The sequence below is a fragment of the Macaca mulatta genome, chromosome 5, assembly GCF_049350105.2.
Source record: "Macaca mulatta isolate MMU2019108-1 chromosome 5, T2T-MMU8v2.0, whole genome shotgun sequence".
In the NCBI taxonomy this organism is placed as follows: Eukaryota; Metazoa; Chordata; class Mammalia; order Primates; family Cercopithecidae; genus Macaca; species Macaca mulatta.
Window position 1 is genome coordinate 77,022,692 of NC_133410.1, and position 16,335 is coordinate 77,039,026.

General features: G+C 38.5%; 1 protein-coding gene across 1 annotated transcript in view; it reads right to left on the minus strand.

Annotated features, from left to right (window-relative positions):
* Positions 1-250: 250 nt before the first annotated feature.
* PAICS (phosphoribosylaminoimidazole carboxylase and phosphoribosylaminoimidazolesuccinocarboxamide synthase) overlaps positions 251-16,335 on the minus strand; it is a 50,076-nt gene continuing 33,991 nt past the window's right edge. The window contains exons 8-14 of the mRNA XM_015138662.3: positions 13,162-13,340; positions 11,442-11,621; positions 11,231-11,344; positions 9,356-9,439; positions 7,870-8,050; positions 6,144-6,302; positions 251-559 (exon numbers count right to left, since the gene is read on the minus strand). Of these exons, the coding sequence (XP_014994148.3) occupies positions 396-559; positions 6,144-6,302; positions 7,870-8,050; positions 9,356-9,439; positions 11,231-11,344; positions 11,442-11,621; positions 13,162-13,340 (1,061 nt within the window). The 3' untranslated portion in view covers positions 251-395. The remainder of the gene's footprint in view (positions 560-6,143; positions 6,303-7,869; positions 8,051-9,355; positions 9,440-11,230; positions 11,345-11,441; positions 11,622-13,161; positions 13,341-16,335) is intronic.

Genomic DNA, 16,335 nt, shown 5'->3' on the forward strand with positions numbered 1-16,335 from the left:
TCTCTACTAAAAAATACAAAAAAAAAAAAAAAAACTAGCCGGGCGCGGTGGCGGGCGCCTGTAGTCCCAGCTACTCCAGAGGCTGAGGCAGGAGAATGGCGTGAACCCGGGAGGTGGAGCTTGCAGTGAGCTGAGATCCGGCCACTGCACTCCAGCCTGGGCGGCAAAGCGAGACTCCGTCTCAAAAAAAAAAAAAGGAATGATAAAGGCTGGCTGAAATATCTTGGTGTCTGACCTAAGAAAGGAGAGGTTAGGTGTTCATATTTATTAATATGGATCTAGAAAAGCATTTATTCACTAATACATTTTGTGTTCTCTAATTTAAAATTACCTTTTCATTTTGCTTGATTTTCCTTCAGCTAAATTAGAACTTTGTAGTTTTTCCCCTAAAAAATTCAATGGCATTCTCTGATTTTCTTGTCAGCCTGCTTCAAGGAAATCCATGTGTTCAAAATGCTTGCTCGCAGTTTGCTCCATACCAAATGGTTGTTTAATCCAAATATCTGAGCAGCAAATTGAGCTGATCCTTCTGGAGAAAGTATGGTTGAACAGCCAAGACCTATTGGTTCAGAAAGGAAAAGACAGAAAATTGAGCTCAATAAATAATGAAAATACAACCTCACAAAAAATTTTATACTCAGAGCAGTCCTGCCCCAGAAAATAAAAAGCTACTGCATTATTCTAATCTAAAGTAGAATCTCTAGAAGAACTGTCTTTAATACCGGAGTGGTAAAGTGATTATAAGAGGAAAAGCAGTCAGTATTACCTGCCATGAAGAGACATTTTATATATATCATCTATCACCCTTCTTACAGAAATCACTTACAAAGAAACTTACCTTTTTGAAAGTTCTGTTCACATACACTATCCCTTTCAATCCCTGGCGAAGAGCAACTGAAGTAAAATAAGGGTCAAGGTAAGTGGCCAGAAGTACCTGTTCTTAGACAAACTTGAGCTATGTTGTTTTGATAATTTTCTAACTAATCTTTCTGTCTACATTTGAACTATTTTAACATTTTTAAGCAGTAAAAAAAATCAAATCCACAGAATAATTTTAGGAAATGTCAAGTTATAAATAAATAGTAAGATCCAAGACAGCAGAATAAGAAAGTAACATCCTAGGGGCCACATGTCTGCTCAGGCAGAGTGTCTTGAGGTGGTACTATTATGTCTAGTGTTTGCTAGCAGGGACTATATCCAAAAGCTCCATCTTCCCAGTATTCTTGGAATTCATCAGGCTCTTTGACTACCATTATCCACAACAAGAACAGAGTCAAATACAAATCACAAGGCCAATTTACTAATTTGTATTAACACATTATTTTATGGAGCTCCACCCATTACTGTGTGGTATTGGTCAAGTTACTTCATGTTAATTTATTCTCCTCTTCTGTGAGAAGGGAATTGTAACTAGTAGCTACCTGATGTGACACTTCAATGAGTTAATAATATAAAGTGCTTAGAGTGCCTGGTACACAATATGTGCTCCAAGAATGTCAACCATTATTGTTAGCACACTGGGTAGAGTGCTCCACTCTAATAGTTGAAATAACCTGTGTCTCCTGCCTAGGACACCCTTTCTGGTAAAAGAATAGCTTAAATTGTTAAAAAAAAAAAAAAAAAAAAAGTTATCTAGTGAGCATGACATCAGAGATGAGAAATATGGGCAGTCTTCAGGATTTTACACAGGTTACTGTAAAACTACTCCTCAAAAGATTCTAGTGATCATTATGTACAAGTCTTCCAGATTATCTGTCACTCCTGAAATGGCACTACTATAAAAATTGCCAATTTTTTGCTCATCATGCTCCCCTTTTGTAAGCTCCATGGATATCTATACAATTCTGGCATAAATTTGGTTACAGCTTTATTTGTAGCTGCCGATTTTTAGCTTGAGACCTTTGTATAGTCACATCTTGTTAAAGATAGCTTAGGCACAAAATTTAATTCTCAGAGCCTATAAAAACAGCAAAGGGAATAAAGGAAATAGGCATGAACACACAAGGCCAGATAACAGCAGTAACATTTTGGCAATTGAAAGGCAAATAGAGTAGTAGCTAACTTAGCAGACCAAGAAAATGTAATCAAAATTAGCTGGGCGTGGTGGTGCATGCCTGTGATCTCAGTTACTTGGGAGGCTGAGGCAGGAGAATCACTTGAACCTGGGAGGCAGAGGTTGCAGTGAGCTGAGATTGCGCCATTGCACTCCAGCCTGGGCAACAAGAGCAAAACTCCGTCTTAAAAAAAAAAAAAGAAAAGAAAAAAGAAAAAGAAAGAAAACTTAATCCTAAACTGAAAGGAGGGAAAGATAAGAAGCAACATGATTGACATTACAGAACTTCCCGAAAGGTTGACTGACTAAATTAGTGGCACTAGATACCTTTGGAAGGGAATAGGGACTAATAAGATGACTGACTCGAAGTCTAAGAAGCAGCTAGGCCCTCATATCTCCTTCTCCACTCCATCTACCCGAGTAACTGCCTCTTTAAAGCACTGTAGCAATTTTTTTTCTTTTTAAACATTATTTTTTTCTGAGACAGGGTCTCGCTCTGTCATCCGGAGTACAGTGGTGCCATCACGGCTCACTACTGCCTCAACTTCCCAGGCCCCAGTGATCCTCCCACCTTGGCTTCCCAAGTAGCTGGGACTACAGGAGTGTGCTACCATGCCTAGCTAATTTTTGTATTTATGGTAGAGACGGGGTGTTGCCAGGTTGCCTAGGCTGAGCTCAGGCAATCCACCAATCTCTGCCTCCCAAAGTGTTGGGATTATAGGCATGAGCCACCATGCCAGACCTTTAATTTTTCTGAAGGTAAAACAGACTTCACAGTCTAGGTGTCTTTGAACCAGGGGACACCAGACACTTTTGTTCTCTGAGTAATTCTGGTCAACGCTTAAGAAAATACCTAGACATTAATGTGAGGGGTTATTTGAAGAACAATCACTACCAGATACACCCCACAGTGAAGCCCAATTTTGACACACACCACCCATTTGAAGTTTCCAATTGGTTTTTTATAGTACTCCACTCTTAAAAAAGCAAACAGCCAAGGATTACCAGACAGCTGAAGAAAGTAACTATATGCAACAGACTATAATCTTCTCCTCCAGAGAACAAAAAAGAGCTCTTGGAAATTTAAAAACACACAAACACAAACGACAACAACAACAAAAGCCCAGAAAACAAAAACCAAAAGAAATACGAAAACTTCGTGTAAAAAAAACCAGAGACAGTGGTTCCTATCCAATCCCAACACTTTGGGAGGCTGAGGTGGGAAGATTGCTTGAGCCCAGGAGTTCAGGACAAGCCTGGGCAACATACGAAGTGCCCATCTCTACAAAAAGTAAAAAAATTAGCCAGGTGTGATGGTGTGGGCCTGTAGTCGTAGCTACTTGGGAGGCTGAGGTGGGCGGATCACATGAGCCTAGGAATTTAAGGGTCCAGTGAGATATGATCACGCCACTGCGCTCCCACCTGGGCAACAGAGCAAGATCCTGTGTCAAAAAACAAAAACAAAAACACCTGTATCCAAAATGAAGGCCGGGTACAGTGGCTCACGCCTGTAACTTCAGCACTTTGGGAGGCCAGGGCAGGCAGATCACCTGAGGTTAAGAGTTCAAGACCAGCCTGGCCAACATGGTGAAACCATGTCTCCGCTAAAAATACAAAAATCAGCTGGGCGTGGTGGTGCACACCTATAATCCCAGGTACTTGGGAGGTTGAGGCACCAGAACTGCTTGAACCTGGGAGACGGAGGCTGCAGTAAAGCTGAGATTGTGCCATTGCACTCCAGCCTGGGCAACGGAGCCTGACTCCATCTCAAGGAGGAAAAAAGAAAGAAAAACTAAACGCAAGGGCTGGAATGTAAAATTGAGGAAATATTCCAGAGAGTATAGCAACAAGACAAACAAGTAGAATAGAAATCAAGGGAAGCCCAAATTTGAATAAATTCAAAAATGAGAGAAGAGAGAATATGGAGGGGTAAGAAAATTAAATGATTCAAGGAAAATGGGGACTAAGAAATTAGAATTTCAGATTAAAAGAGCCCACCGAAAGTCCATAATGCAAACAGACTCAGCACGTCACATCTGTGTAAAATTTAAGAACAATCAAAACAGACAAAAGATCCTGAAAGTTTCCAGAGAGAAAATTCCTGAGAAACCTAGAATCAGACTGGTGGAAAAGCAATGGAGTCCTCAACTGTGGATGCTTGGAGACAGTGGAATAATAATGCTCCCAAAATTCCAAGGCAAAATGATTATCAGCATAGGATTCTAATTTGATAATAAGTATAGGGCTTCAATATAAACATTTCAGATATACAAGGTATCAAAATTTACCTTTTGTATTCTTTTGCCCCTAAGTTCAAGAATGTACTCCAACAAAATAAAAATAAACCAAGTAAGGTGAAAACATGGGAGATCCAAGCCTAGAGAAAGGCAAAATGGGTCTCTAAAATGATGGTAAAGGGGGATCCTAAGACAACAGCAATATAGGATGCCTAGAGAAAAGCCAGTCCACTGGACCAGGTTGGAGGGCTCAAGGACTTAGTATACTTGATATGTATCAAGACTGGATATATACAGCTATGACAAAAGTTAGGGATTTCAGTAATAAAGCAAATCTGCTCCTACTGAAATAATATTGACCCTCATAAACTGCAGAACGTCAGATCATATCTTGGTCTATGATGAACAAACCACAACACGTGATCCAGTTCCATCAGCCAAAAGGGTACTTCCTTATGTTATTATCTTTTATCCCCACCGTCTCACTCTGTTGCCCAGTTTGGAGTCCAGTGGTGCAATCTTGACTCACCTCCGCCTCCCAGGTTCAAGTGATTCTCCTACCTCAACCTCTGAGTAGCTGGGATTATAGGTGCTCACCACCATGCCCAGGTAATTTTTGTATTTTTAGTAGAGATGGGGTTTCACCGTATTGGCCAGGCAAGTGTTGAACTCCTGACCTCAAGAGACCCAGCCTTCCAAAGTTCTGGGATGACAGGCATGAGCCACTGCACCCAGCCTTATCCCCAATATTTAAGAATAAAATTTTATTCTCTCTACAGAAGTAACATGATCACATTTACTTTAAAAAAAACTCAATACCATGAATTCTTGGGAAAAAAATATCCAAAGTTGATTTTATTACAGATCTCACCATCAGTTTATAGAAAATATAGGGAATGGAAGAGCATGTTTACCACCACCTAGAAATGTAAGAAGCCAAATCCAAAACGTAGAAAATTCTATCGAAAAAATGAAAGGGAAGAAGGGAGGATGAATTGTTATGTATTAAAAAAATTAAGAGGTTATCAACTAAATGCAATATAAGGACTGCGGTGGATCTGAACAAATAGATGAGACAATTAGAAAACTTGGACACCAACTAAAAATTGTATCTTAAGAAATTACCACTACTCTTTCTGAGGTGTGAATATGGTATTGAAACTGTGTCCCCAGGAATTAAAAGACACCAACAACTAACAGAAATTCTTGAGTTTGCAGAATGGTAGATTAAACAATATGGCCAACTAGAGTCTGCACAGAACCAGCTGACCGATGTCACAGGCCCAATGTCCACCACATTTCATTCTAACTCCCCCAAATTTACACACACGATCCATGAAACAACACGAAGAGATAACTGCACATGCCCAAGGACTTTCTAGACCTCCCCTTTCCTTCCACCAATCACCTACTAATCCCAGAATCTATCCCCTAAACCTTTTCTAGTAAGATTACTGCCATAAAGCCAGCACAGGGGGACAGATTTGAGCTGGACTCATGTGTCCTTATTGGTCAACTTGAAAGAGGAAGCCTTTCTTTCTCAAAAACCTGGGGGCTTAGATAGTACCGGTTTCTAATGCATCAGAAGTGGGCCCCTTTTGTTCTGTAACAACATCATGATTATGATTTAAAAACTAGAGCCCGTATTACTTAAACGTATAATTAAGTGTAAATTACTATAACGTCTAAGTTCTGCTTTAAAATAATCCAGCAGGAGATGGCTGTAGACACAAGATGTTAATTGCTGAAGCTACGTCATGGGTACATGAGATTTTATTATGCTATTCTGTCTACTGTTTTGTATCTGTTAAATGCTTGTAATGAACAGTTTTTAAAAATTCAATGTATCTTACCACTGGGCAGTCGAAGAGAAGACCACACATCCTGAGCTCCCCAGTCTGGTGTGAGGGGAGGACAGCTGATAACTGGATATGCAGTGTTCCCAGACATCACTGGTCCCAAACCATTACTTCTGCCTGCCACTGCCACAAATACAGTAGGAATGCCATCCCCTAGGGAAATAACAAGTTTATAATTATGCTAAACATTCAAAAGAGGTTTAAAGATAGGGTTTTTTTTTTGGGGGGGGGGGTTTAAGGCCTATATGTTTTAATGACTTGAGGTCCTTGAATAGTCTTCTCTGAAAATACATAAAAGACACTATTATTACACATATATTCAAGATATAAGGTTACTCTGCCACTTACTATATGTCAAGTAATAAAGTAGCTGGAATAGGTTTGGCTGTTTTTGAGATGTACATTATAAAGGGGATAGCAGGGTGTTAGTGAGGGAATAGCTCATAGGCCTCTTCTATTGCTGCGTAGGCTGGCCAAAGTGAAGAATGACACCATCTGAACAGGTGTCTTTCCTGACTGGGTGGTCCGTCAACCGGTGCAGGGAGACCAGTTAATATAGACCAGGCGTTTAGGGACACGTCCTGAAGCAAGAGTTGAAGGAAAGTTTAATTAATATAGTGTCCCCAAATTTTTAAGGCCCTTTGAAATATTTTTTTAACATAATCTCTTAAGCAATTCATTCTTTGATAAATTTATAAATTATCCTTGCTTGTTTCCTAAAGCAGAGATTTCTAACCTAGAATCCAAAATTATATGTATTTGCAATTTTCTGAAAAGAGTTCTAGAATTCATTAGCTATCAAAGGAGTCTGAGTTCCCCCAACCTCCCACTCTTCCCAAATTAGTAACTACACTTCCATAGCAACGACCTGTAGATGAAATAATCAACTTTTTTTTCCAGTTGAGAAACATTTGGTTGTAAACCCAGGACTCCACTATTTTAGATCACTGCTATACCATTATTTTTTATGTACTGTATTCTGAAACTGTTCCTTAATTTCCTATCTGACTACCTCCCTGGAAAGGGTGGCAATTAAAGATTCGCAGGAGAACCTGCTGTTTCAACCTCCCACCTCCTGTAACTGTGGGGGCCTATTTTCTATTGGAGCGTTATTAGAAGCAATGCTCCAGGGCCTTCTTACCAGATAAGGATGGCAGAGGTTCTTATTATTCTAGTCTTTGTTTTCTTTTCATACTTGCATTTTTAATTCTTTCTCCCTGCTCCTTTCTTTTCTAAGCTCCTAGAGTACCTTAAGCTCTTTGGAGGTGAGCATTAAGAAAGAAAGCCTAGTAGCCGGCCGTGATGGCTCATGCCTGTAATCCCAGCACTTAGGGAGGCCAAGGTGGGTGGATCATGAGGTCAGGAGATCAAGACCATCCTGGTTTTGAAACCCCGTCTCTATTAAAAATACAAAAAATTAGCCGGGCGTGGTGGCGGACGCGTGTAGTCCCAGCTACTCAGGAGGCTGAGGCAGGAGAATGGCGTGAACCTGGGAGGTGGAGCTTGCAGTGAGCTGAGATGGCGCCACTGCAACTCCAGCTTGGGCGACAAAGCGAGATGCCGTCTCAAAAAAAAAAAGAAAAAAAGAAAGCCTAGTATATCATGTGTTTTTCCCTTAGAAAGGTGACAAAGCTCTTTTTCAGCATTATTAGTCTAAAGTGTGTAATTTCTTTTAGCAAAATCAGAAATACCTGAAATGTCCATATTACTTGTGGTTTACCTTCATACTCAGCTTTAATCCTCAGGGTTTCATCTGGTCCTTTATGCGCAGATGTTACTCGAAGTTCACATGGAATGCCAAAATTTCCACAGGCCTTCTTGATTTTTTCACAGTGACCAAGATCAGAAGTAGAGCCCATCAACACTACAACCCTGCACTGACTTTCTGATTTCAAAAGCAACTGAAGAAAAAATACATGGATATGAAAAGAACATAAAAACAAAAATGAATAAATGAGCTAGAGTTTGTAGTGAAATTACATCTGGGCACAATATTTTCTTTCTTAACAGATCAAATTTAAGACAGAGACAAACAGAACAAAAAGACAGCATTTATTTTTTAAAATCTCAATATATAAAGGAAAGTGGTCTTCATCATTAAGACTTAAAGAATTCAATTTTTATGAGACAAATTATGTTTATTTAAAATAAACAGTAAAGATACTCAAAATCTTTTAATTAATATTCAGGAAATTATAATACAAAATATTTCATCCTAAGACCTTTAGTGCACTTTGTTTAATGGATGCTTTTCTTTTCTAAGCTCCTAGAGTACCTTAAGCTCTTTGGAGGTGAGTATTAAGAAAGCCTAGTGGCCAGCAGTGATGGCTCACGCCTGTAATCCCAGCATTTTGGGATTACAAGGCATACTTCTGATTAGCCAAATCAGAAGTCATGTTTTAAGTCTTTGTAAGTTAATTGCTTGGAACTCAAAATATATATATTCCTATGAGAATAATGTTCTCAAATGTGATTATGACCCTTGCATAATCACAAACCCCATTCAACTCCCAGAATTAGAGTAATACCATAAAACTTAAAGTAACATTTAAAGCCACACAGAGTTCCAGCCATCCCATGCTAATAGAACTCTGAGTAGCTGTGGAGGTGAGTAGGAAATATAAGGTTTCTCCTGCGGGGTAGGGAGGAGACAGATTTCAGATTTCCCCAACAGGATCTGGGAGGTGTGTATTGGCCAGCTTAACAGCAGGGAGTTCCAGTATACTAGTAAGGATTGCCCAGCTGATACATTTCCTAAAAGTGTTCCTCACTTTCAAAGTCACTGAAAAGCCGGGCGTGGTGGCTCATGCCTGTAATCCCAGCACTTTGGGAGGCTGAGGCAGGCGGATCACGAGGTCAGGAGATCGAGACCATCCTGGCTAACATGGTGAAACCCCATCTCTACTAAAAATACAAAAAATTAGCTGGGCGTGGTGGCGGGCGCCTGTAGTCCCAGCTACTCAGGAGGCTGAGCCAGGAGAATGGCATGAACCTGGGAGGCGGAGCTTGCAGTGAGCCGAGATCGCACCACTGCACTCCAGCCTGGGTGACAGGGCGAGACTGTCTCTCCAAAAAAAACTAAATAAAACAAAGTCACTGAAGAGAAAAGCACTATACTCTCCCATTTTTTTCTTTTGAAACAAGATTTTCTTAAAAGAAAAACACATAATACATAATACAGTACAGTTTCACTATAGAAGGTTTACCTCTACTCTCTCTGCAACCCACTCAAAGTTTTTCTTTACCATTTGGAGCCCTTCAGGAGTTACTTCTTTGAGGTCCCGATAAGACTAGAAAATAAGATAGAAAGTTTAGAAAACAAGTATGTCTTGCTACCTGAAACTCTCTGGTTTCTGAGTTTTGGGGAGGGATTATGAAGAGCTTGTATAACAAGGGATACTTCTGAAAATGCATCTTTTCACTTCCTGAATTAAACTACAGAAAGTTCCATAGTAAAGTATACTTTTATTTTCTCTTAAGGTTAAGTGTTTTCTGTACTAGCAACTACAACTAACTGCCTTGAGAATTTTTAAATATTAGGTATAGAAAGGGTCTTGCTCTAATTTGGTTATTTTTTATTTTAAATACATGTGCAGAATGTGCAGGTTTGTTACATAGGTATACATGTGCCATGGTAGTTTGCTGCACCATCAAGCTGTCATCTAGGTTTTAAGCCCCATATCTGTTAGGTATTTGTCCTAATGCTCTCCCTCCCGTTGTTCCCCATCCTGCAAGAGGCCCCGGTGTGTGTTGTTCCCCTCCCTGTGTCCATGTGTTTTCAGTGTTCAACTCCCACTTATGAGCGTGAATATGTGGTGTTTCGTTTTCCGTTCCTGTGTTAGTTTGCTGAGGATGATGGCTTCTAGCTTCATCCATTTCCCTGCAAAGGACATGATCTCATTCTTTTCTTTTTCTTTTTTTTTTTTTTTTTTGTGAGACAGAGGTTCGCTCTATCAACCAAGCTGGAGCGCAGTGGCACAATCTTGGCTCACTGCAACCTCTGCCCCCTGGGTTGAAACAATTCTCTGCCTCAGCCTTCCGAGTAGCTGGGATTACAGGCGCCCACCACCATGCCCGGCTTATTTTATTTTATTTTTAGAGACAAGGTTTCACCATCTTGGCCAGGCAGGATGGTCTTGAACTCCTGACCCTGTGATCCACCCACCTTGGCCTCCCAGAGTGCTGGGATTACCGGGGTGAGCCACCGCGCCTGGCCAATCTCATTCTTTTTTATGGCTGCATAGTATTCCATGGTGTGCATGTACCACATTTTCTTTATCCAGTCTATCACTGATGGGCATTTAGGTTGGTTCCATGTCTTTGCTATTATAAATAGTGCTGCTCCTGTGCACGTGTCTTTACAGTAGAATGATTTATATTCCTTTGGGTGTATACCCAGTAATGGGATTGCTGGGTCAAATGGTATTTCTGGTTCTAGATCCTTGAGGAATCACTGCACTGTCTTCCACAATGGCTGAACTAATTTGCATTCCCACCAACAGTGTAGAAGTGTTCCTATTTCTTCACAGCCTCTCCAGCATCTGTTGTTTCCTGACTTTTTAATAGCAGCCATTCTGACTTGTGTGAGATGGTATCTCATTGAGGTTTAGGTTTGCATTTCTCTAATGATCACTAATGATGAGCTTTTTTTCATGTTTGTTGGCTACATAGATGTCTTCTTTTGCGAAGTGTCTACTGTTTTTTATAGGAGCAGAAATGGAGCCTGGTAATATCCAGGAGACTTGGGATAGAGTCCCAGATCTGCCCGACTCTAGTAATTGTGAAGATACCCATTCTCTTAAGACCCTTAGTTTTCATTTAGCCAAAGATAGTACTTGCTGTTATTGTTGTGAGAAGGTTATTAAGGTAACAGATGAGAAATTTGCTTTATAAATGTAAAGTATTATTCCTATTATTCTTATATTAAGATACCGGAGATATTTCTCTTTAAAAATAAACAGCAATCAACAAAACAGGTTCCTATCATTAGGAACAATAATTTGCTTTTTCCCCTCATCTCTCCTTTCTCCTCTATCTCAGCTTGACCTCAAAAAGGATAAAAAACCTGACACATTATCTACCTGTTTGTCTTTCTGTTGGCTTCGATCTCCTGATGGCCAGAGTCTCCAGGAATCATTGTCAATAACATCAGCAAGAACAATTTCTTTGGTGGTTACATCAACACCAAATTCAATCTGGAAACAGCATGTCAACAAAGTTTTCAAAAACTATTCTATGAAAGCATCTCTCAACTCTAACCTTTACTTTCAAATCCCATTGTTTTATCTGTACCTTCATATCAACCAGTGTACAATTCTGGGGCAACCAGGATTTCTCCAGTATTTCAAATATAGCCTGTGTAGCATGACTCATGATATCCACTTCAGTTTGGCCTATAACAAGTCCAGCGAAGCAAAGTTTTGCAGCAATCAGCTGTTCCTCAGACCACTGTGGGTCATTATTGGCATCATCCTGTGAATAAAGTATAGTAGTACAATTAACTTAAATCTAAAATTTTTAAACTTTTCAGAAAAACCAACATCCTTTTCACCTTGAGCATGAACTCCTTAGAAATTTTCAGCCACGGCTGGGCATGGTAGCTCACGCCTGTAATCCCAGTGCTTTGCAGGGGCTGAGGTGGGCGGATCACAAGGTCAGGAGTTCGAGACCAGCCCGGCCAACATGGTGAAACCCCGTCTACTAAAAATACAAAAAATTAGCTGGGTGTGGTGGTGCACACCGTAATCCCAGCTACTCAGGAGGCTAAGGCAGAAGAATCATTTAAACCCGGGAGGCAGAGGTTGCAGTGAGCTGAGAGGGCGCCACTGCACTCCAGCCTAGGCACAGAGGAAGATTCCGTCTCAAAAAAAAAAAAAAAGAAAAGAAAAGAAAGAAATTTTGAGCCAGGTGCAGTGGCTCACACTGCAGTCCTAGTAATTTAGGAGGCTGAGGCAGGAGGATTGCTTGAGCCTAGGAGTTCAAGAGCAGCCTAGGCAACAAAATGAGACATCTAAAGAAATTTTTAATTTACGATACTCCTTAATTCAAAGCAATTATTACTCCTTTGTTCTTTTTTTCCTAGTTAGCTCCTGCAAGCAGAAAAAACTATTACTCTTAATTTGTCTACTCTCAATAGCACTTTAAAATTCAAAGTATTTAGGTGAGTAACTTATTCTAGGTCACAAAGTATTTCAAAGAATTTAACCTCTAAACAAATTTAAACAGAATTTAAGTTTGTGATTTTTGTTTTTCCTTAGTAACAGTCATCAGACATGACAGGAAGGTCAAAGCACATTTTAATCAATCAAATCTTTCCAAAACTACAGTTCTCATAACTTCCTGACCTCACTTTTTATTAGAATTTATACAGGACTATAATTTTTTAGGGACATTATTTGATAATTCAAGAGACCTCAAAGAGGTAAGTGAAAAAAATGAAATAATTTCATTTTATTCTAAGCTGTGTGCAACTTTATATGACAATATCTTTATAAATTCTTCATCTATATAATCATAATACACAAGTTATATAACTTATTGATTAAAAAGCAACACTGATATTGCTTCCCAAGCAGATCTATGCTTAACAGCATAAATGAAGATGGTTAAAGCAGTAAAGCCTATAAAAATTCATAACCACTGATTCTTACAACCTTTATTTATATATTTTTACTTACAAGAGACATTGTTAGTATAGTTTTCCTGTATTAGAATATAAAAAGATTTCAACTAAATTTTTAAAAAATTAACTGTTAGTTTTCTTGTCCTCCTATTAGTCATCTTGGTTCAAAGGTAAGATTTTCAGATGCTTTCTTTATAAAATTTGATCTATCATTGCTAATGGAAGTGTACATTATTGATACTGGCAACTAGATAAGACAAATTTTGGGATGACATTTGCAATATCAAAATATCAAAAACTTTGCTTGAATATTTAAACCTTTAGAGTTTCTAATTATAAATTTATTGCCGTGTTACAGTAAGACATAAAATAGAGGCATAAGATAATTACCTTGAAAAACAACTCCACTTTAGGTGGGTAAAACTTATATCCTTCCTTGACACCAGGATTTCTTTTGAGAAAAGAACCAGTTGCTATTCTTCTGCAAACCCATTCAATTGGAATCATTTCACACTGGGGTGCAATGAAAGCTGTCTCCCCACATTTTCTGGTGAAGGCAGTTTTAATACCTACATATTGATAACCAAAGTTAAAAAAGGCATTGAAATAATATGTAAAAAGGTAGATCTGAGGCACAATAAAAGTCTACCCTTTACAAGAAACAAAGAACCTCTATCAAAAATAAGTGTAATTTTTTTTTTTATTTAATGTAGATGCAGTCAGTTTTTGACTCAAACAGTAAGCAGCACATGACTATACATACAATGTATTGTTCAGCCATAAAAAGGAATGAAAATTCGTGATACATCCATGCTATATAATACTGATGAAGCTTAAAAACACTAGGCTAAATGAAAAACACAAAATGCAAAAGGACAAATACTTGTGATTCGACTTACATGAGAATAGGGAAATTCAGACAGAAAGAGAATGGAAGTTACCAGGGGCTGAGGAGTGGAAGGAATAGTTATTGTTTAATGCTACACAGTTTGTTTGGGATGATGAAAAAGTTCTGGAAGTGGATAATGGGATGAGTGTACAACATTGTGAATGCACATAATGCCACTGAATTGGACACTTAAAAATGGTCAAACTGGTAAATTTTATGTATTTATAACAATTTTCTTTAAAAAAAAAATCAGGAGCCTATTTGATGGCAGATATTGTTCTAAGCATTTTAAATACATCTTTTTTGTTTAATTCTCCAAACATTTGATAAGATACTATTAAGATCAATCCAACAAAACAGGTAAGGACACTAACACACAGCAGTAATGTCAGCTAGTATTAGGTAAAGCAGGATTTCCAACCTACCCTGTCTCTAGGAGCCACCCACTTAACCACTTTGCTATATTGCCTCTCTGGGAAGTGTTATTACATCACAGTACAAAGTAACGCTACAGCATTAACATGAATTAAAATAACTCCTGGAAACCTACATGGGTTTGAGATAATGCTCATTTTCAGCCTGCATTACTATTTCCAATCCCAACCTAATCCTCTAGTCTAACTTTTATTATCAGGAAAGAATTGGGGATCTTTGCTGTTATATGTGTATCCATACATGAAGGGAGCTTCTATTTATGGAAACCCTCCGCTGTGCTAAGTGTTTTGTATATGTTGTTTCATTTAATTGTGCATAAAATTTTGAGGTAGGTTTTTTTTTTTTTTGAGACAAAGTGTCACCGAGGCTGGAGTGCAGCGGTGTGATCTCAGCTTACTGTAACCTCTGCTCCTGGGTTCAAGAGATTCTCCTGCTTCAGCCTCCTGAGTAGCTGGGATTACAGGCATGCACCACCACGCCTGGCTAATTTCTGTATTTTTAGTAGAGACAGGGTTTCATCATGTTGGTCAGGCTGGTCTCGAACTCCTGATCTCGTGATCCACCCACCTCAGCCTCCCAAAGTGCTGGGATTACAGGTGTGAGCCACCACGCCCAGCCTTGAGGTAGGTATTATTATTTATACATTTTACAGTGAAAAAAACAGAGGTTCAAAGTAGTAATTTCACACACTAGGTCATGTAGCCATTTGGTAATGGAGCCTGGACTTGAAACACACTGTCCAAACCCTACACTATTTCCTCTGCCTTCCCTTTAAATCTGACTCATAAGATTCAAATGAAAAAGGGAAAGAATTGTGGTATGTTGCATGAACAGAAACCCTAAGGAAAAAATGAAAAGGGGGAAGTAAAATTGTCATTTTAACCTTTTTTTTTTTTTTTTTAAATTAGATGTAAGCTGTTGTTTAACTTTTAATGAATGATCAGGCTCATGGATAGACAGGTGACTTTAATCAATTCTCAACTTGGGGTAGTAACTACATCGTTGGCTTCAAGAGCTCTTCTCTCTTAGGTCTGTTAATCATTAGTCATATATTTACTCATTTGTCTACCAAGCTGGACATAGTAGTATCCAATTCTATTGTTACCATAAAGATACCAAAGAGAACCAAAAGCACATAATGAAGCTATGGTAATCACCTCTGCACAAAAAAACCCTAAAAGTTTCTAAAAGAGACTCAGTTTAGATGACACAATGATGGCTTCTAATACTGCTAAATATGAAAGCAAATTCCATGACTGTGCATGGTGAGAAAAAATTCCCATTGTTTATCTTAGTTGTCTACAAAACTCAAAACTCTCATTCAAGTTACTAAAAAATGTTTATGTCACTTACACACTCTGAATGACAATGAACATATATAAGCTAGAATTATGAATACTAATTCTAGCTAATACATATGTCCCTGTGGCCGTCCCTCTTTTAGATCGGTCCAGATTCCCATCTGTGGTTTAGCAACTGTAGTATGGTTCTTCATATACTATTATCACACTTTATGTAATTATAGTGAATTTCTGAGAGGAAATTGGGATTTCATCATCACTGAGAAGGCCAGATTTTAATTTTTAAGTAATAAAACCAAATCCACAAATTGTATAACATAGTTATGGCACAGTTATACTATTTCCATGGAAAAAGATTACTTCTTATTCATATAGTCCTTTACTGTTTGTTCCTGAGTGACAATGAGAAAAGTAGAATCCTGATTTTCTGATTCTCATCCCGATGCTCTTTCCCCTCTACTTTCTACCTTAATTTGGAACATAACTCTGGTTGTAAACAACAGTTTTAAATAGACCACTGATGGCCAACTAGATGAGGCATTTATATGACTAAGCAAGTAAAAATTACATAAGGTTTAATGGAATTCCTAATATGTACCCTAAAACTAGTCTGTTTAGAAATTTTTAAAAATTCAGGTTTACTTAGTTTCACAGTACTAGACATAAAACCTGGAAAATATCTTTCAACATTTTCTGTGAACCAATTAAGTTTTAGCTCTGTTAAGTGCCAAATAAAGTAGTTTAAAGATAATTATTGGAGTATTTCATTTAGGTAGCCTTCCCTGTTCCCCTGAGCACAAGATTCTCAGAGTTAAAACAGAGAAAGTCTTGGACAAACATAACACAACTGAGTCACTCTAATTTACTTGTTATAAAGTTCTGGAAATGGATAATGGGATGAGTGTAAATACACTCAGAAAATACACTAAATAAGCAAAT